Below are 22,463 nucleotides of genomic sequence, written 5' to 3'. Positions count from 1 at the left end.
AGATTTTCTACTTTGACATGGTGAGCAATGCCCCTGTCACGGCCCGGCAGGTCAAGAAAGAGACCAGAGTGGACCCTACGCTATCCAAGGTGCTGGATCGGGTGATGCGAGGAGACGGATCACGGGTGTCAGACGCACCACCTGAGCTCCTACCTTACCTGTCAAGAGGGAAGGAGTTGTCTGTCACGTCAGGATGCCTCCTTTGGGGCATGCGAGTGATCATACCACCAAAGCTGCAGAAACATGTCCTCAACGAGCTACACTCAGGACATTGTGGTATTGTCTGGATGAAGGAGCTGGCACGAAGCTACTTCTGGTGGCCCGGTCTGGATCATGAAATTGAAGTTGAAGTGAAATCATGCCCATCATGCGAGACAACCAGGGATACGCCAAGAGCAGCGCCACTGCATCCATGGGGATGGCTGGCGACACCGTGGCAACGGATCCATCTGGACTTCGCGGGACCAGTGGAAGGAGCAATGTTCCTGGTCGCGATGGACTCCCATTCCAAATGGCCGAAGGTTGCAGTAATGTCCACTACCACTACGGAGAAAACCATCGAGACTCAGAGAGATGTTCGGGCGATTTGGTCTGCCGGAGCAGATCGTAACCGACAATGGAACACAGTTCACATCCCAGGAGATGGAGGAGTTCCTCAAGAGCAATGGAATCCAGCACACGTTCTCCGCGCCTTATCATCCATCCATGAATGGATTGGCGGAGAGATTTGTCAGAACGCTGAAACGCGCATTGAAAGCGGCAAGAAGTGATGCTCCTCTAAAGCAGCGCCTGAATGCTTTCTTGCTGAAATACCGAAACACGCCTCATGCTACGACTGGAGCATCTCCTGCTTACCTACTCATGGGAAGGCAGCTACGGACACACCTTGACCTGCTGAGGCCAACGTCCACAAAAGCAGTGGTGCACGCCAATCAGCAGGATCAAGTCAGCAGACAAGCTCAAAGGTCCAAAGAATGACACTTTGTGGTGGGGGGCAAAGTCCTCACGCGTAACTACACCACCCCAGAGCGGTGGGTCCCGGCTACGGTCATTCAAAAGACGGGCCCCGTTTCATACCGAGTCCGCACCGGAGACGACCGAACATGGAGACGGCATGTAGACCAGTTACTGCCAAGACAGTCGCCACAGGTAACCCAAGAAACAGAGGATCAAGGATCTGCTGGGGGCTCCAGCAGGGACTGGTCGTCCGACCCTGAGATGGTGGCACCATCCACTCTTGTGCCATCGAGGGAGGAAGCCACGCCTGCAGGGTCACGGGAGAGCCAGCCAGAGCCTGCTCCTGAGACTAGGCATTACCCCCAAAGAGAAAGGCAGCCTCCAGAGCGCCTTAGTTACAGTTAGTGCTAACCTGTGTGCATGGGGCAGAATAATCCCCAGGGTTAGCGGAATGTAGAGGCAGTCTACCCTCTCTTCTAAAGTTATAGTCATTTTCAGTTATTCTGTTTTGTGGACATTCTATTTTAAGGGGGAGGAAATATGTTGTGTAGTTTGAATGTGTATTAGAATTGTCCCACATGGGATACCGTAGTGGTGATTTGCAATGCACTATGGGAAATGTAGTGCATTGAGTGAAGAAGCACATTGTAAATAAAATGGCCGTTAACTAAACTCTCCACCCCGGAGTCCTTCTTAATTGTTATATAGGTAAGGGTATAAAACCCCTTGAGACACAACAGTTCCCTGCAAGCTTACTCTTTCCCCCTCTTAATTAATCCCTTTGTCATCCTAACTGCTCCCAATCCTCATTTTTGCTGCTTTTTCTGGTCAATTTATATGTCTTCTCCTTGGAACTTATGCTATCCCTAATTTCCCTTGTTAGCCACGGTTGAGTCACCATTTTTGTTTTATTTTTATGCCAAACAAGGATGAACAAATGCTGTAGTTCATCCATGCGATCTTTAAATGTTTGCCATTGCCTATACACCGTCAACCCTTTAAGTAAAGTTCCCTAATCCATCCTAGCCAACTCGCACCTCATACCATCGTAGTTTCCTTTATTTAAATTCAGGACACTAGTCTCTGAGTCAGCTACTTCACTCTCCATCTTAATGAAGAATTCCATCATATTATGATCGCTCTTCCCCAAGGGGCCTGGCACAACAATATTGCTGATTAATCCTTTCTCATTACATAATACCCAGTCTAAGATGGCCTGATCTCTAGTTGGTTCCTCGATATATTGGTCCGGGAAACCATCCCGCAAACACTCTATGAATTCCTCCTCCACGGTATTGTTACTAATTTGGTTAGCCCAATCTATATGTAGATTAAAGTCACCCATGATAACTGCTGTGCCCTTATTGCACACATCTCTAATTTCCCATTTAATGCCATCCCCAACCTCAGCATTACTGTTTGGGGGTCTGTATACAACTCCCATTAACGTTTTCTGCCCCTTGGTATTTCTTAGCTCTACCCACATCATCAGAGCTAATATCCTTCCTTACTATTGTGTTAATCGCCTCTTTTACCAGCAATGCTACCCAGCCTCCTTTTCCTTTTTGCCTGTCCTTCCTGAATATTGAATACCCCTAGGTGTTGAATTCCCAGCCTTGGTCCCCCTGGAGCCATGTCTCCGTAATTCAAATTACATCATATCCGTTTACATCTATTTGCGCAGCTAATTCATCCACCTTATTACAAATGCTCCTCGCATTAAGACACAAAGCCTTCAGGCTTGTTTTTTTAACACTCTTAGTCCTTTTAGAATTATTATTTTTTACTGTAGCCCTGTTTGATTTACACCCTTGATTTCTCTGCCTTCCACTTTTGCTTTTCGCCTTCCTGTCTTTTGTTTCTATCCTTGCTTCCCTTTCCTCTGTCTTGCTGCACAGGTTCCCAATCCCATGCCATTTTAGTTTAAACCCTCCCCAACAGCACTAGCAAATACACCCCCTAGGACACCAGTCCCGGTCCCGCCTAGGTGCAAACCATCCAGTTTGTACTGGTCCCAACTCCCCCAGAACCGGTTCCAAAGTCCCAGGAATTTGAATCCCTCCCCCTTGCACCATTCCTCTAGTCACGTATTCATCTGAAATATCCTTCTATTTCTACTCTGACTAGCATGGGGCACTGGAAGCAATCCTGAGATTACTACCTTTGAGGTCCTATTTTTTAATTTAGCTCCTAACTCCCTATTTAGGACCTCATCCCGTTTTTTACCTATATCGTTGGTACCTATATGCACCACGACAACTGGTTGTTCACCCTCCCCCTCCAGAAACAACAACATCCAACTGTCAGCTCACAGCTGAAAAGACTCAACAACCTCTACAAACATTAAAGCAATCCAGAAAGGAAGGCCCACAATTTGAAAGAGTGGATCAAGGCACTGCTTCAGAGTGTGTCCTGATTCCCAGATGTTTACTGGGTAAAGGCATCAATCCCTCTTATGTGCTGCTGATTTCCTGATGGTTTCACACTTTAATATGAGCTACACAACATGTGTGAGAGGCACTTTGATCAGTATCTGATAGGATTAACTGATGGATAGTTGGGTTTGTAACAAAGATTAAATGTAGCAATTATCAATATACAAAATGTGAGATGGTGTTTATTAGTAGACAGTTTTATAACACAATGTCAATTGTAAATTTTCCTGTCTTTTAGGGACTTCATTTTGTTTATTTTCATAAAAAGAGAACCAATGTTTTACCTGTTTGAATTTCAAAAGCTGAACTTGGTAAACTGGTACAATTCTCATCCATTGCTAATATAGTTATACTGTATATTTGGCCACATGGTAGGTCTATGATCTTACAGCTTGCTTCCGATGCATTGCAGGAAAACCTGTCTCCTTCCATTCCTTCTGCAATTGCGATGTAGAACACTGCGCCCTCACTCTGCTCCCACAATACTGACACTGTGTGTGTTGCACAGTCCAAAGAAGCACTTACATTCTGGGGACTGCAAGGGGCTGAAGATATCGGAGAAACAAGATGGATAAAGGCACAATCAGCTTTTTACTTCAATTCAAGAATATGTATATACAAATTGCATTTAAAAAGGTTAAAATAAAGTCTACTATGTAAATCAGCTGCTGCTTTGTTAACATGGAAAGGAACTATGTGCAGGATTGAGAGTACACACTTAATGGAAGATATTGAATGGTGTGGCTGAACAGAGAGACCTCAGGGTTACTGATCCTTTTTGCATAGTATTATAATATACTGTACTGGTTAATAAAACATGCTGGCATATTACTTTTTTTGAACTAGAGGCCATATTAGTCAGTAAAATAAGGAGTTACCTGTTTGAATTTCAACTATTGAACTCTGAGATTGGTTGCATGTGCTGTCAGATGCTATGACATATACAGAGTACAACTGGCCACAAAGTAACATGGGCATTACACATGATGTTTCTGATGTGCTGCACAACGTGATGTTCCCATCGGGTCCTTCAGCCATGGCAGTGTACAAAAGTGCACCTTTACTAGAGTCCCACGACACCAAAGCTGTATTTAGGTTACAATCCAGTCTTACATCTACATTCTGTGGGTCGCAAGGGACTGAAAAGGGATTGAAAGTTGAAATGGAATCAACCATTAGTGTAAGTTCAAATAAATAAACAGATGGATGAATTTACTAAATAATCAATAATTGCATTGGAACTTGTCATTCTAAAAACACAGGAAAGTGGATAGAAAATTAAAGCATACAGAGTGTCTCCATTAACTCACACAAATGAACACTGTAAATGCAGAGCTGCATTAATTCTGTGTCATAACTGTCTGAACAAGTGACGATCTAACTGGAGTCACAACCACAAGAACAAACTAAAATGCTCTCCAAAGTGCGTCAAACACGTCATTTGCACGCTTATTCCGAACAGTAAGCTTTTGCCAAGGTGGATTTGGCTACCTCTCTCTGCAGATGTTGGGGTGCTGATGTGGGTGGAAGAGCACAGAGCCGCTCTTGGGCAGTCTGATCTGATCTGACTGGCAAACTTTCATTTGTCCCCTTCTTCATCCAAACAGGTCAGCTCGATGGATTCCTGGTGGCAAATCCTCTGTTGTCCATGAAGGGAATCCCGGGCAAAATAAATAAATAACTGCACCTGGCACAAAGGCTCATGAAAGCCTAAATGTGAGCTGGAAACAAAACTTTAAGAAAGAAACTGCAAAAAAGTCCCTTAAAACACCAAGTCCACTTACCTTTACAGTGTATGGGCCTGTTAAATGCCCTCTCACCTGCAGGTCCAGCTGGGCCTTGTGCCTGCCAGCTTTCACTGCATGCGCTGGAGACTTGTCGCACGTTCATAGGCCTGAAAATAATGCCGAGCCTTTCCCCATTCCTGTGTATGATAATAAAGCTCCCACCTGCTTCAGGCTTCAGCTTTAGATGCTCGCCCCACACCCAATGATAAGATCGTGGAGAGCTTAAACAAGGGGAGCTCCGGTGGAACTAATTTCTGCTGAAATATCCTGACTTTTACAACTTGACCACCAGCAACCAAATTCGAGGTGATTCCCCTCGCCCCACGTTTAAATACTGCCTTTGAACCTAAAAACAATGTATTCCTATAGCATTGCCAGACCAAAGATGTCAGCAACATAAAGAGTAATTTCAGCTGTGGACTCTCTAACATAAGTGATATAATTTATTCTGCACCGTCCTCAGAGATCCATTTAACAAGAGCATAATTAACATCAAAAAACACACACATTTAAATATATCCAAGAGCATCAATAAAAAACATGGAAAAAAAAACACATAACATTTAAATACTGCCTGTGGAACGCAAAGCTTCATTTGTTAAGATGTCACAAAAGACTTTATGGAAATGAACGATACCTGCATGTACATTCACCACTGCACTCTGGGGACTTTTGCAGATGTTGTCTGTTGCCAGAACCGAGATTGTATAATATTCACCACACTGCAGGTGTGGGATTTGAGCCTTTGTCTCGCTTGTGTTGAATAAAGCTGTGACTCTTTGACTATCTCGAGCAGTCACAGTGTATAACTTTGCCCCATCGGTGTCATCCCACGAGAAGGATACCGCATTCGAATCACAGTTCAGCTCAGCTGTTAGATTCTCAGGAATGCACGGTGCTGGATAGAAAATACAAATGTGTATCAATCCTCTTACTGTTCTGTAAACGTCATAACAAATAAATGTAAAACTATTTCCATAGTGCGTCTTATTTAAGGATTAATAGCCTTACCGGTTTGGATTTGGGCAGAAGTACTTGAAATTCCATTCCGGCTATAACTCACTGTTGTTACAGTTATGTTATAAGACTGTCCACAGTGTAACTCCAGCATTTCATAGCGAGTCTCTGTTGTGTTGTGCGAGTGTGTATGTCCATCACTGCCTTCTGCAGTTACATCGTATGACATCGCTCCAGCAGTCCGTCCCCATGACACTACTACTCGATTAGAGTTACAGTCCACGTTCACAACGATTTCATCTGGGGCGCACGGTGCTGTAGAAAAGGAAATATAAACGTTAGTATCCACCGGGTTTATGTGAGAAAATGTTTTGGTCAAATGGTCTTTGCCAACATCTCATAGAACTTAAATAACCTCAATAACGCAGTCACCTTTATATTCTACAATGTGACTACTCAATCCAGATGTTATGTATTGGGGCCAACAAATTGCAGCTCAGGACTCTGGGTCACTATGGTCTGTACCCAACTTGACTGCTAGGTCTACAAATGTTTTCTCTGAATGTTGAATCTTTGTATTGTAGGAATGTCTAGTTCCTACCCAAAAGACTGAGGTCCACTCAGGCGATCAAATAAACGAGGTTTAATGAAAACTAACAGAGTTTAACGGATAACTACAGGAGAACATCGAATATAGGTCTAGTCAGTTTGGACGCTCCACGACGACTGCTTGGGCGGTCCCGTGGCTGAAGTCATGACGTCATCACGTTTTTCCCGCCGGTGGGGATCACGTGATAAATGGCGTGACGTCATCGCATTTACCCGCGCTATTAAAGTGATCGCGCTCTGTACATGTAAACAGTGAAAACAAAAAGATACAGACTCAGGCTGTAGCTAACATATTATTAAAGGGAATTATATACAACTGATCAGAGTCCCTTAGTGGCTGCACCGCAGTATCAATGATCTCAGATGGGCACAGAATGTTGCTGATCCCAAAATGCTTAGTTTATTGCTGGTACCCACAGGGACCAGCGAAGTTTGCCATGGTGCAGGCTAAGCAGGGATGAAATGAGTGGAGCATGGGGGCTGCACTGCTGCCACTGTCTACAGGAGCATCCACAGAAGGATGGCAGCTCCAGGGCAGCAGGTTGGCACATGTGCTGTTCACTTAAGGTTGGCAGGACAGAAGTTCTGTGTCCTGGCTTAGTTTTAGCTCAAATCCTTGGTAATGTAGGCACTTCTGAATGATGGCCAATTGGGCCAGTCCAGTGGGTGGATGTAATAGACAGATCCCTTTCTTTGCGAATAGAGAACCCATATAAAACAGCCCTTGAATGCCCCTTTTACTCCATGCTTTTTGTATGTCCCAAAGATAGCATTATAGAGTTGTTCCCAGTGAGGAAACCGGGCCGGTGACCGATGAAAACCCCGCCAATCCATTTTGAGCAAGGCGCCTTATTTGCATTGGGCTCGCACTCCTGCTCCTACCGCCCCCACAAAAACAAAAAGGAACTCACTTTCGGGATCCACTTTAGCCTGACGATTACCTGATGCTGGTCGGAGTGAGCACAGCGCACACTTCACCCAGCTCAGTCCAGAAATGGAAGCTGAGGTCCTAAGTACATAGGTCCCAAATCAACATCTTAAATGGGCCATCGCATGACTCGGGCCGCTTTGAACGGCCAGATATAGTCCCGGGGTAACATTGCCACGGCCACAGCAACCGCAACAACGGGGTGGTAGGTCATTTCCCACCAATTTCAGGGCATTTGTGCCCTGCTTCCATGTAAACATGGCTGATAGGTCAATTCAGTACTGAGGCAGCGCTGGTTGTTCATCTGCTGTCTTTCCAATGAGACGTTCATCCAGGGTCATATGTACTCTGGTTGAAAGGTCCCGCAGCACTTTTTTGAAGAAGAGTTGACCTCATTCCTTAACAAAGAATGTCTAAAACAGATTAACTTCTCATTCAACAGTGTCTGTTTTGAGAGCTTGCTGTGAGTAAATTGGCTGCTCAGTTTGCCTCCAGTACAATGACTACACTTCAAAAGTAATCTCTTGATTGTGAAGTGCCTTGAGTTGTCCTGAGGAGATGAAATGTGTTATATAAAGGCAAGTTCTTTCTTTCTATATTACCTGTCTGAATTTCATAACTGGAGCCTTGGATGCTGCTGCAATTTTCACCAAATGCGAGTACAGAGATGCTGTATATTTGGCTGCAGTGAAGATCTGGGATCAGACAGTTTGTTTCAGACGTGGTACAGGCGGCTGTGTGTCCATCACTGCCCTCTGCTGTTGCAGTGTACGACACTGTGCGATTACTCGGCTCCCATGTTACAAAGGCAGTGAGAGCGTCACAATCCGCTTGTACATTCTGAGGGGGGCATGGTACTTTAGGGGAGGAGGAAAGAGAAATAAGATGTCATGAATTAGTGATACCAAACTCAGAAAATCTACTCTTACTGAAGAGATTCCCAATAGCCGTGCAGTAAATAGATTCCCATTCAGAGACACTGAATTCAACACGGACTGTAATTTTTGATTGGGCCCTTACTCCACGGATGGATTGGGAAAATCACCAGTTCAAGGAGGAAGATTGTAATGTATATACCTTTAAGGGGGGAACTATGTTTTACAGTTCATGTATACTGCAGTACCGGCAATGACCACACCTGTATATAACCCTGAGTAGTAATCTGTACAGATCAGTTGCAGTGTGAGCCACGTTGAGTAAACACCTGTTGTACCGTTCTCCGCAGTCTGTGTCTTATTATACACGGACGCAACAAAGTGCACCTGAAAGTATATTCTGTTCCTGGTACCGTTTGTCAGTAGAGTATTATAAATCAATTGAATTGTCCAACCTTAGTGAACATTTAGTGATCAAAAGATGTCTTTCATTTATTTTGATTGATGTGTGCGACACAGGTTAGGTGTTCATTTTGTAACCATGTTATTTTAAGCTGAAAATATTTATGACATATCACAAAGATAATTACATTTAATTATGTTCCAACAACCTCATTCTTCCATAGAAACCTACAGTTCCTCCATCAGAGTATTTAACTGTCTCCTGAATTATTCCAGGGTTTCCTGAATGTCTTCATGATCCTTCCTAGAGGATCATTGCAGATATTGATTACTCTTTGGGTGAAGAAGTGCTTCTTGACAGCAGTCTTGAACTTGCCTTTCATTCATTCCTAACTACGTCCCTTTGTCCTGCTGTTGTAATTTAACTGAAAATAATGCATCCATTTACCTTTTATATGCCATTTCACATCTTCGATATATTAATAAGGCCCGTCTCATTCACCGCTTTTTGATATGAAAAGGCCCCACGTTCTTTCACAATAGACAATGGGTTGTTTTCCCCGCCCTGGTGGAAGAGCTTCTAGAACTGGATTGTGCCAACTGCTCTGCATGACATCACAATGGGGAGCTGGACTGATTGGATGAAGTGAGCCCAGTTCACGAATATCATTTACATAAGCTCCCTGCACCACCCGTCCTTTCACCGCACTGCAGGAGGAGTCACGCCAGCACCCTGCTGCTCAGAATGAAAGGGATGCAAAGCTTAAAAGGCAAGTAGTTGCATATGGGGGTAAAAAAATGATTGAGCCTTTTTAAATGCTCAAAATGCTTTTAACAAGTTTTCAGCTTTTTGCAAAAATGGGGAAAGGAAAACAGAAGGTCAGAAAGGCCAGTAAGGAGGCAGGAAGTGGAATCGGTGGGCAAGTGGTAGAGTGGCATTGCCCCATATCACCTGCTTGGTGGCTGTCAAACTAATGGGGAGCGCTGCCTTGTTGCACCTCCAAGGTCCCATCGCCAGAGGATGGCAGGAGGCAGTGGCCAGCAGGTGCTGGCCAGAAAGAGCAGTCCATCAGCATTGCCAAGGGTCCAGAACAAGGCAGCACCACACAGCATCCTGCATCCCTCTGACTAAAGTCTGCAAGCAGCAACACAGCTAGAAACAGCCCAGAGGATGCAATTAATGAGCATGAGGAGTTGCATTGGTTGAGGCAGAGTGTAGAGGTGAGAAGAAGCAATTGATGGTAGCCCAGGAATAACATGGCAGCACAGCCTCTGAAAAGTTTTTAAAGAAATGTCATTGCTAATTTTGCAGCCGAACCAGCCAGGCATACAGACCTCCACAGCTAATTTCAAAGTCCATGCTTCTGACTAGTGAGGCTCCGGACCGGGACTGGTACATTGCAAAACCTCCACTCATGTTGGATCGGAGAAGCAATGAGGCATTTCTTTATTTAGGCTGTATTAATTGTCCTGTGATAGCACAAGAGTGACACTGTTGTAATGATCAATAACATGTCATTCTATAGTGGACACTAGGTGGAGCCGTAGAGCCGTGTAGAGCTGTATATAGCTGTATGTATAAGACTACACTACCCAGCTGTATGTATATTAAGACTACATTACCCATGAGGCACTAGGCTACCCACAAGGCAGCAGTCAAGATGGAAGCCTCTACAGATACTGTACCTAGTCCACATGTGCTCAATAAAGCAGCTAGCAAAAGCTAGCTGTGTTCATAATAAGAATGTCTATTTATTAATGAACATAAGATGGTACCAGGATGGTGAAGATCTGCTGAAAATTGTGAAAAGCAACATGGAGAATTTGAAGCCACCAGAGCGTTTGAAACTCACAGGAAAAATCGACTACAATTGGCAGACTTTTAAACAACAATTCGAAATCTACATTGCAGCCATCGGATTCGGTACAAAGCCAGACACAAGGAAAATTGCGTTGCTGCTTACGGTTGCAGGCCCACAGGCGATAGAGGTATTTAATACATTTGTATTTAATCCAGAGGAGAACAGAGAAAAATTAGAAGATGTGCTAAAAAAATTTGATGCACATTGCTCTCCCAAAAAGAATGAGACGTATGAAAGATACATCTTCCGTTCTTGGACACAGCAACAAAATTAGACTTTTGATAGAGTCATAGAGTCATAGAGTTTTACAGCACAGAAAGAGGCCCTTCGGCCCATCGTGTCCGCGCCGCCCATCCATCCCTGTCCTGTCTAATCCCATTTTCCAGCATTTGGTCCATAGCCTTGTATGCAATGGCATTTCAAGTGCTCATCCAAATGCTTCTTGAATGTTGTGAGGGTTCCTGCCTCTACCACCCTTTCAGGCAGTGAGTTCCAGATTCCAACCACCCTCTGGGTGAAAAAGTTCCTCCTCAAATCCCCTCTAAATCTCCTGCCCCTTACCCTGAATCTATGCCCCCTTGTTATTGACCCCCCTACTAAGGGGAAAAGTTCCTCTTTATCTACCCTATCTATGCCCCTCATCATTTTGTACACCTCAATCAGGTCCCCCCTCAGCCTTCTTTGCTCCAAGGAAAACAACCCCAGCCGGTTTAGTCTTTCTTCATAGTTGAGGCGCTCCATCCCAGGTAACATCCTGGTGAATCTTCTCTGCACCCTCTCCAAAGCAATCACATCCTTCCTATAGTGAGGTGACCAGAACTGCACACAGTACTCCAGCTGTGGCCTCACCAGCGTTTTGTACAGCTCCATCATAACCTCCCTGCTCTTATATTCTATGCCTCGGCTAATGAAGGCAAGTATCCCATATGCCTTTTTAACCACCTTGTCTACCTGTTCCGCTGCCTTCAGAGATCTATGTACATGTACACCAAGGTCCCTCTGACCCTCTGTACTTCCTTGGGTCCTACCACTCATTGTGTATTCCCTTGCCTTATTTGTCCGTCCAAAATGCATCACCTCGCACTTTTCAGGGTTAAATTCCATTTGCCACTTTTCCACCCATCTGACCAACCCGTTTATATCGTCCTGTAGCCTGAGGCTTTCCTCCTCACAATTTACCACCCCACCAATTTTCGTGTCATCTGCGAACTTACTGATCATACCTTTTACATTCTCATCCAAATCATTTATGTAGATCACAAACAATAAGGGACCCAGCACCGATCCCTGAGGTACCCCACTGGACACAGGCTTCCAGTCACAAAAGCAACCATCGACCATCACCCTCTGCCTCCTGCCACTCAGCCAGTTTAGGATCCAACGCGCCAAGGCACCCTGGATCCCATGGGCTCTTACCTTCTTGACCAGTCTCCTATGCGGGACTTTGTCAAAAGCTTTACTGAAGTCCATGTAAACCACATCCACAGCATTTCCCTCATCCACCCCCCTAGTCACCCCCTCGAAAAATTCAATCAGATTTGTCAGACATGATTTACCCTTGACAAAGCCATGCTGACTATCCCCGATTAATCCTTGCCTCTCCAAGTGGAGACTAATTTTGTCCCTCAGAATTTTTTCCAATAATTTCCCTACCACAGATGTTAGGCTCACTGGCCTGTAATTCCCTGGTTTATCCCTGCTACCCTTCTTGTATAATGGTACTACATTAGCTGTTCTCCAGTCCTCTGGTACATCCCCTGTGGCCAGAGAGGTTCTGAAAATTTGTGTCAGAGCCCCTGCAATCTCCTCCTTTACCTCCCACAGCAGCCTGGGATACATCTCGTCCGGGCCTGGGGATTTATCCACTTTTTGGCCTGCTAAAACCGCTAGCACCTCCTCCCTCTCGATGCTAATATGTTCAAGTATGTCACAGTCCCCTTGCCCGATTTCTATGTCTGCATCGTCTCTCTCCATAGTGAACACAGATGCAAAAAATTAATTTAAAACCCCGCCTACATCATCTGGCTCTACACACAGATTGCCACTTTGGTCCCTAATGGGCTTTATAACTGATCTGAAACTGAAAGCACAGACATGTAATTTCTCTGAGCTGAAATCATCCATGATTCGTGACCAGATTGTGTTTGGTATTCATGATAAAAAAGTCAGGGAACGTCTGTTGAGAGAAACCGAACTAAATTTGGAAAATGCGGTGAAAATATGCCAAGCCAGCGAGCTAGCTCGAAAGCACGCGAAGACTTTCAGTGAAATCAATAATGATGCGATTGTAATGAGTGATAATGCTGCTGTCGGTGCTGTGTCCTACAAGGGGAAGAAACGTGGGCAGAACAGAAATGAAAAGCAATCGGAGGATGAAATTTTTAATTGTAAACGCTGTGGTTACAAACACCAGTTAAGACAATGCCCAGCGTTTGGAAAAATGTGCACAAAGTGTAATGGAAAGAATCACTTTGCCAAACAATGCTTTTCAAAAGTAAAAACAACGAAAGGGCAACAAGTTAATGTGATTGAGGACACTGATTTAAGTGAGGCATTTTTTGTAGGATTGGTGTCATGTGATGATATCAAAAAAGATATAGAAAATGTGCAGCCCTCAGAAATGGACAATGCTGAACATAAAGTCAATGCAGTAAAAGTGGACAAATGGATGATCCCACTGCAGATAAATGGAGCATTAGTTACATTGAAACTGGACACTGGGGCAAAAGCAAACTTAATCAGTATGAGTGACATAAAAAATATGAAAGCAAAGCCCAAAATACAGAAAAAGTCAGTACTACTGAAGAGCTATAATGGACAGAAAATAGATAGCTTAGGTGTATGCAGACTTAAAGTGACAGTCAAAGACAAAGTGCATCATCTCATGTTTTCTGTTGTGGCTGAAAGACTTGATTCGATACTAGGTGACAAAGCTTGTGAAGACTTAGAACTGGTCAAGAGAGTCTACCGTATAAACTGTGCCATAAGCAGACCAGATGACTCAGGTGATGAAGCAGAGAGCCCATCAAGCATGAAAAGGCCAAAGGGTATCCATGTCTTCAAAAAGCCTAATTTCTCCACGAAGAAATAAAAAGACTTTAAGGTCAAAGAGAAGCCAAAGGAAGAAAAGCACAAAGAGGAAAAACACAAGGAGAAAAAGTCCAAAGATATAACCGCAGCAGATGTTGTTAAGCAGTGGAAAGAGAAAAAGAAAAAGAAGAAGCCTAACCAGAGCAGGAAGCAGTTCCGGTGGATACTCCTCCTTCCCTCAGGCCAATCTTTGGTGTTCCATTAGCCGAGGCTGCTGAGAGGACTATGCTGTATGATGGGACCCAGCTGCCAGCAGTTTTTCGAGAGTGCATTGACTACATTGAGAGTTATGGCATGAAGAGTGAAGGAAACACTGAAACCCTCTCCAAGCAAAGATCGCAAGGAGACCTCGATCTATACAAGAGCAGATTGATGACAATGCCGCAACTGCATCGTCATTCACCATCAGAACAATCTCATGAAGACACATCAGACTTACCCGTGTTGAGAAGATCCACACGTGAAGTAAAAGAGCCTGATAGACTTAATCTTTGAGTACAATGTAAAGCTTTGAAAATGTGTTGACTGTTTTGAAAATGTTTATGTTTATAGAGCACTAACAAAAGTGTTACTGATATTATCTTTATTGTGTTCTTGAAAGTTGATTGATATTGATTTTGTTAAACCTCAAAGAAAGGGGGATGTAATGATCAATAACATGTCATTCTATACTGGACACTAGGTGGAGCTGTAGAGCTGTATATAGCTGTATGTATAAGACTACACTACCCAGCTGTATGTATATTAAGACTACATTACCCATGAGGCACTAGGCTACCCACAAGTCAGCAGTCAAGATGGAAGCCTCTACAGATACTGTACCTAGTCCACATGTGCTCAATAAAGCAGCTAGCAAAAGCTAGCTGTGTTCATAATAAGAATGTCTATTTATGAATGAACATAAGAGCTGTGACTTCCCAGACTACCAATGTGACCTTCCTGGACCTCCGAACAGTACTTGCTACTGCGCCAGTGTAACATTTCCCACACAGCACAAACTTCCTTAGAAATTTTACCTGTTTCCGTGTCAAAAATGGAAGTGTTTATACTCTGACAATAACCATCCATCGCTTTTACAGTTATCAAATATGTTTGACTGCAGTGCAGGTCCATTAAATCACAGCTTGTCTTTGTTGTGTTACACAGTGCTACGTGTCCATCTTGACCTTCTGCTGTTGTAAGGTACCACAGCGCACCATCACCCTTCTCCCATGTCACTGATGTAATCTTGGTGTCACACCTTAGATTGGTGGAAATATACTGGGGTGCACATGGGGCTGCAAAATATAGAAAGACAAACTGGCTGACAGGAAATATCTATAATCCAAAATGTTCAAAATCAGAAGTCACTAATTATTTTGTGCATCTGAACAATAATTAATTTACTTTTATATTTTCTTTATATAAATAAAATCCTGTAACATATTTGACTGCACCTGTTGGAATAGTCACCAGATAAAATCTGGCCTCTTTTTAAACAGAAAGTTTCTCTTTTGAAAAAAAATGGCTTAGTTTCACTCAAAGATAGCACTGGTTTCATTGAAAATTATATTTAAAGCTCTGTAACCATCCTAGTGTATTAAGATCAAGGCTGACTTTCACTATTCAGTATTTGAACTTTACTAATACAAAAGCAAACTACTGTGGATGCTGGAAATCTGAAATTTTTGAACTTTACTAATTGACTTGTGTTTGAGGTTACACTTTCGGCTGTTGTATTTACAGTACTCTCATACTGGATGACACATAAAATGTAGCTGTTAACTTGTTAACTGTCCACTCCTGCTCACTGCACTCATAAATATCTGTTGTCGTGGAACTACTTACACTGCAGCCCAATCTAAATACCTTTGGGGTTAGTGCAGATTTTTGTACCATGTAATACAAATTTGCCGGCAACTTTCTTGAGGGTTCTCCCGATCGGTCATCGTAACTTCGGGGAATGATGAGTGGAAACCTCTGATAGCCCCTGCGTAAGAGCTTTCTGTTGAATTTCTGCCAAAGTTACACCGACCAATAGGGAGAACCCCTGAATAAATTTAGAACGATTATCCTGGTGGATGAATTCAGTAATTTGAAGGCCAGCACGATGGGGAGGAAATTAGATCCATTGTTTATAAAGGAGAATGACATTCATGTTTGATGCACCTTTCCAACATTTGTTTCCAAAGACATGACATTACAGAATCAATCGTAGCAAAAACTCAGTACATGACCACTTCAATGAAAATGCATCACAGCCAGGAAATTTTAATTAGACAGCAGCCCCCTAAGAACCATATAATCGACTTCACCACCACTCTCCGAAAGGGCATCCTGCGCTCCATCCTACAAAGCTTCATCTCTTACAGAACTCCTGTCATCCTTCTCCTCCAATGTCTCCCCATCCAAAAAAAGCATTTCCTGCATTACATCAGTGACTACACTTCAAAAATACTTCATTGGCTGGAAAGTGCTTTGGGATGTCCTGAGGCCATGACAGTCGCTATATAAATGACAGTCTCTCTTTTTGATTTTAAATCCCACCCATGGTCTCACTACATCCTACTTCAGGAAACATCTCTAGTTCTTTATCCCAGTTTTCAGCCCCTGCTCTTCTGATTCTGGATTACTTTGTCTTACCCTCCCACCACTTCCCACCCACTTGTTCCAGGCGACCATTGGATAACGAGCCTTCAGCCATCATGGACTTGCTGTGTGGAATCCACTTTCCAAACACCATTGACTTGTTACCACTCTACCTATCTTCAAAAGGCTCTGTAAAACTTACCTCTTAGGATACTGCCTTCAGTCACAACTTCTCCCAATAGCTGTTCAGTATCCATATCCCCTGTCACAATGAAGTGTCTTGGGATATTGTACTATGGGGATGGCTCTTCCTAAATGAAATTGTCGTGGCAAATTGGTTGTGTCCGTTTTGAACCATCCTATTCTATACAAGAGACTTACCAGTACTGAAGTCAAAGTTAGAGCTTTGTGAAGTGTCACATATACCATCCAGTGCTATTAGAGTTAAATTATACATCTGTCCACAGTGTAGATCATTTATTTGACACTCTCTGTTGGCTGTATCACACAATACCATGTGCCCATCACTTCCTTCTGCTGTTGCAGAGTAAGACACTGCACCTTTAGTGTGGGTCCATGACACAGCAGCATCGTTTGTGTTACAGTCCAGCTGGACATCGAGATTCTGCGGGATGCACGATACTGAAAAGAGCAAAAAGACCAGATGAAGAGCACTTGTCCAGCAGCTGCTAAACTGTATGGAATTGTTTTCTAACTGAAATCTTCATGCAGTTGTATTTGAGAGTTTTTCTGGAGAACAGTGTTTTGAACAGTGCAGAAATCAGGGTTAGTGAGATTGATACAGAAATTAGTGATACGGGAAATCGCATTTCTCTTTAGTTACCTGTTTTCATTGTGATGGAAGGACTTTCAGTAGTGTCACATGCGTCATCGTGTGCATGAACTGTGACAGTGTAGGTCTCTCCACAGTGCAGGTCAGTGATATCACACAATGTATCATTAGCACTGCATTGTTGCACATTGCTTCCTTCTGCAGTCGCAGTGTATGATATTGCCCCTTCACTTAGCTCCCATGAGACTGACACATAGCCAGCATCACAGTCCATGTGAGCATCAACATTCTGTGGGACACATGGTACTGCAAGAAGAAAATTCATAAACATCAACCAGTGGAAAAACACTGAGCCACATAACTTTCTGTAAGATACAAAAATGACCAAATTCCAACTAATGTGTGTATATTTTAGAATTTCTTTTTCTAAATTCTTGTCTAGGATTACCTGTTTTAATTGTAAAAGCAGAGCTTTGTGAGCTGTTACATTGCATGCGGATTGCCTGTACAGTTATATAGTAGTTCAGTCCACAATCCACATCTGAGACCTCGCATTCAGTGTCTGTTGCATTGCAGGAGGCCCAATGGCCATGGCTTCCTTCTGCTGTTACAAGGTATGACTCTGTGCCATTACTGGGATCCCAAAACACTGACACAATATTACTTTCACAGTTCATGTGAGCTACCACATTCTGTGGGATACAAGGCACTGCAGAAAAGAGAAAGCACAGAATGCAATCCTTAAACTGCTGTAGATTTAATGCTGCATATACATGACTAAAAGCTGTATGATATGAAATCTTACCAACAGAACAACAACTATTTACATTTTTATAGTGCCTTTAAAATACAAGAATAGTCACAAGTTGATTCGCAGAGGTGTAAAGAAAAGATAATACCGAGCCAAAGCAGGAGTAATTGGGCGAGGTGACTAAAATCTTGGTCAATGAAATAAGTTTTATGGAGGTTTCTAAAGGAGGACTGGGTGACTGGAAGGGAAGAAGAAAGGAGAAAAGGGCCCAATAGTTAAAAGAAAAAGGGAGATAAAAGTAATGGGCTCAGGTTTGAATCGGTAGTCAAATTGTGCACACAAATGGATACATAGGGAATTTGGGTTACATAGGCAAGGCAGGGATTAGAAGAGATATGTCCTGGGCTTAAACTGGGCTCCTTCACCCTTATTCCAGGTGACTTGGAACCGATGGATGAAAAATTGTTATATTCAGTATACTCGGTACAGTAATCTTACAATAAAATGCCACAATATCTGATTAACCAACTCTCAGACTCAAGCCTTTGGTTTAGTAATAGGATTCCTGCCTCCGACTCAGTGATAAATGTTTCCAACCTCGGCGGGTCCGTGGTAGGCGATGTCCGTGGTGTGTGGGGACCTCTCATCCGTCTCGATCCCGGCCTGCAACAAGGTTTTCCATTGATGGGGCTTGTTAAGGCTGCCCTGCGAGGTTTCCGCCCAATTAATAGGAAGCGGGTCTGCTACCATCATTATATGACGCGTCACCAGCCAGTTTCCTTAAAGGGGCCATGTCCACATTCATTTTGACACTTGTGTTGTCAGTGTTCTACCGCATTGAGGTGCTGGAAACACAGACAAGCACTGCACAGAGGCACACGGCTGCACCCAGGCTCACCCATTACTCCCTCCATATGCTTATGGACGGGGTCATAGCATGCAGGGAGGTTCTCTTCCCTTCCAATAGGCGGAAGAGACCTCCCCAGGAGACCAATGCAGCCTGGTTGCACATTGCACAGGAGGACAAAAGCAGGGATGTCATCAGGAGGACCAGGCTGCAGTGGCGCAAACCTTTCAATGATCTCAGTAGATCACAAAACGTTACTGGAAAGCCACACTAAACCTCATTCTGCTGTGCCACTCATCACATCCCCATCAATCTGCCTTCCCTACCCTACTCCTGCACATCCTTACTGACACCAACTTACCTTGCACCTCCACCCATCCCTCTCTATCTACATTATCACTTCCCCAAATCACTAACCAGCCCTCACACTGACCCTCACCCTTGTCCAATCATGCCAACTAACAACACACAAGGGTAGGCAGTTGGGTGTTTTCACCAATGTTGATGTAAAGTTTCTGTTACTCTGTTGTCAAACATTGAAATCTTTATTTTCAACACTTTGCCTTCTTGGACAGATATGTGTGCACTTTTGGAAGTGGCTTAGTGCGTTGCAATGAATGGTGAGACAGAACAGTACCCCCCAAATGGTGACGAGTGAGAAAGGAATGGATTGGACATTGTCGGGGCACATCATGTGGCAGCCAGGGTGTACAGCGTCAAGTGAAGTAAATCTGGCCATGGTGTGGCCATCCCTGGCCTCCCAGGCAGCAATGTGCTCGAGTGCTGATGCCCTGTGTCCTGTGCAGCATCAGGTGATTGCGGAGAAGATTGGAGCTGTTGTTGGTGCTGCTGCTGTGCCTGGTGATACTGGTGTGCCTGGTGACGTTGGTGTTGGGGCTGATCGTGGTGGGAATCTGAGGACCTAGGTGAGATTTTTTCAAGGGCACCGATGTTGATGGAATAGATGGTAGCTGAAGTTGAAATGATAGAAGCGATCTGTCAATGGAGAGAGAGCTTGCTCCAAGGAGGTGACACTGGATAGAGAGTTTGCTCCAAACACTTCAAACCTCCATAAAGCTGAAATATGTATGCCAAATCCTGAAGGATCCAGCTTCTAAGATTGGAAATTGAACAGCTGTGAAATGCTAGCTTTGATACCACTTTTGTAACTGTCAACTATTCAGAGCAATGGAGAGTCATTGAGAACCCGACACACTTACCTGACGTGATCCCCGAGTGCCGGGAACCTCGCAAAAAACATGGAAAAATTGATAGGACCTGGTAAAATGCTGCTTAATTACCTTTAAGCAGCTTCTTAAGTACCTCAATTGCCTGACCCGCCGCTTAGTGCCAGGTCTGCAAACCGCAGGCAGAACAGGCACCTGGGAAATTAACAAGGAGGCAGGTTCAGAGCGGACTTCCGCCCCGCTGTCAATCACTGCTATTGACAGCGGACCCGCCTCCGAACCCGCTCTCTGAGCGCCAGCAAAATTCAGCCCAGAAGGTGCAGGTTTGGAACCCTGCTCCAGGCAATCCTGCCGAGTGGAGATTGGAGCTCCTGATCTGAATTCTAGGTTAACATCCAGCAGGATACTTGCATCCAGTGGGTGTGGGTGGCCCCCACCTCCCCCAATTCATATGGGTTCTGCGGGCCCATAAAACCCTCCCTGCAATGGCCTAACCTGTCTATTGGTTGGTATAACATTGCTTACGGCAATGGAAGGAGCACTCAGCTTGCAGCCTGCTAGACTGTTAATCATTCTGCAAATCCTCGACTATTTCATTCGATTGTCCAGGGGAAACAATATACGAAAACATAGAAACATAGAAGATAGGAGCAGGAGTAGGCCATTCGGCCCCTCGAGCCTGTTCCGCCATTTAATGAGAACATGGCTGATCATCCAAATTCAGAATCCTGTCCCTGCTTTCTCCCCATAGCCCTTGATCCCTTTAGCCTTAAGAAATATATCGAACTCCTTCTTGAATATATTTAATAAGTTGGCCTCAACTGCCTTCTGTGGTAGAGAATTCCACAGGTTCACCACTCTCTGGGTGAAGAAATTCCTCCTCATCTCAGTTTTAAATGGCTTACCCCTTATCCTTAGAATGTGACCCCTGGTTCTGGACTCCCCGCCATCGGGAACATCCTTCCTGCATCTAGTCTGTCTAGTCCTGTCAGAGTTTTATAAGTTTCAATGAGATGCCCTCTCATTCTTCTAAACTCGAGCGAATATAAGCCTAATCGACCCAATTTCTCTTCATACGTCATTCCTGCCATCCCAGGTATGATCCTGGTGAATCTTCACTGCACCCCCTCCATGGCAAGAACATCCTTCCTCAGATAAGGCAACCAAAACTGCACACAATACTCAAGGAGTGGCCTCACCAAGGCCCTGTACAACTGCAGCAAGACATCTTTGCTCCTGTACTCGAATCCTCTCTTTATGAAGGCCAACATTTGCCTTCTTAACTGCCTGCTGCACCTGCATGCTTACCTTCAGCGACTGATGCACAAGGACACCCAGGTCTCGTTGCACTTCCCCTTTTCCCAATCTATTGCCGTTCAGATAATAACCTGTCTTCCTGTTTTTGCCACCAAAGTGGATAACCTCACATTTATCCACATTATACGGCATCTGCCATGCATCTGCCCAATCGCCCAACCTGTCCAAATCATACTGGAGTTTCTCTGCATCTTCCTCACAGCACACATGCCCACACAGCTTTGTGTCATCTGCAAACTTGGAGATATTACATCTAGTTCCCTCGTCTAGATCATGAATATATATTGTGAATAACTGGGGTCCTAGCACCGATCCCTGCAGTACCCCACTAGTCACTGCCTGCCACTCGGAAAAAGACCCGTTTATTCCAACTCTTTGCTTCCTGTCTGCCAACCAGTTCTCTTATCCAAGTCAGTACCTTACCCCCAATCCCAAGTGCTTTAACTTTGCACACCAATCTCTTATGTGGGACCTTAACGAAAGCCTTCTTAAAGTCCAAATATACCACATCCACTGGTTCTCCTTTATCTATGCTACCAGTTACATTCTCAAAAAATTCCAGTAGATTAGTCAAGCATGATTTACCTTTTGTTAATCCATGTTGACTTTGTCCAATCCTGTCACTGTTTTCCAAGTGCTCGGCTATTACATCTTTTATAATGGAATCTAGCATTTCCCTCACTACCGATGTCAGGCTTACTGGTCTATAATTTCCCCTTTTCTCTCTACCACCTTTTTTAAATAGTGGGGTTACATCAGCTACCCTCCAATCCATGGGAACTATTCCAGAGTCGATAGAATTTTGGAAGATAACCAGCAATGCATCTACTATTTCTAGGGCCACTTCCTTAAGTAGCTGAGGATGTAGATTATCAGGCCCTGGGCATTTATTGGCCTTGAATGCTGTCAATTTCCTTAACACCATTTCCCTACAAATACTGATTTCATTCAATTCCTCCCTCTCATTAGACCCTATGTTCCCCAACATCTCTGGAAGGTTATTTGTGTCCTCTTTTGTGAAGATAGAAATAAAGTATGAATTTAATTGGTCATCCATTTCTTTCTTCCCCATTATAAATTCCCCTGAATCTGACTGCA

The 22,463-nt window shown here is 44.0% G+C and overlaps 1 protein-coding gene across 1 annotated transcript in view; it reads right to left on the bottom strand.

Moving 5' to 3' along the window:
* Positions 1-3,545: 3,545 nt before the first annotated feature.
* LOC147121904 (fibronectin-like) overlaps positions 3,546-22,463 on the bottom strand; it is a 55,270-nt gene continuing 36,352 nt past the window's right edge. The window contains exons 19-27 of the mRNA XM_085982442.1: positions 17,712-17,972; positions 17,315-17,569; positions 16,852-17,112; positions 14,919-15,179; positions 8,276-8,530; positions 6,191-6,451; positions 5,817-6,077; positions 4,271-4,531; positions 3,546-3,937 (exon numbers count right to left, since the gene is read on the bottom strand). Coding sequence (XP_085838568.1) covers positions 3,651-3,937; positions 4,271-4,531; positions 5,817-6,077; positions 6,191-6,451; positions 8,276-8,530; positions 14,919-15,179; positions 16,852-17,112; positions 17,315-17,569; positions 17,712-17,972 — 2,363 coding nt within the window. The 3' untranslated portion in view covers positions 3,546-3,650. The remainder of the gene's footprint in view (positions 3,938-4,270; positions 4,532-5,816; positions 6,078-6,190; positions 6,452-8,275; positions 8,531-14,918; positions 15,180-16,851; positions 17,113-17,314; positions 17,570-17,711; positions 17,973-22,463) is intronic.

This window comes from Somniosus microcephalus, chromosome 3, assembly GCF_052327205.1.
Source record: "Somniosus microcephalus isolate GS21.2 chromosome 3, FLI_Smic_1.0, whole genome shotgun sequence".
Taxonomy (NCBI): domain Eukaryota; kingdom Metazoa; phylum Chordata; class Chondrichthyes; order Squaliformes; family Somniosidae; genus Somniosus; species Somniosus microcephalus.
This window is presented reverse-complemented; position numbering and strand designations above follow the sequence as displayed.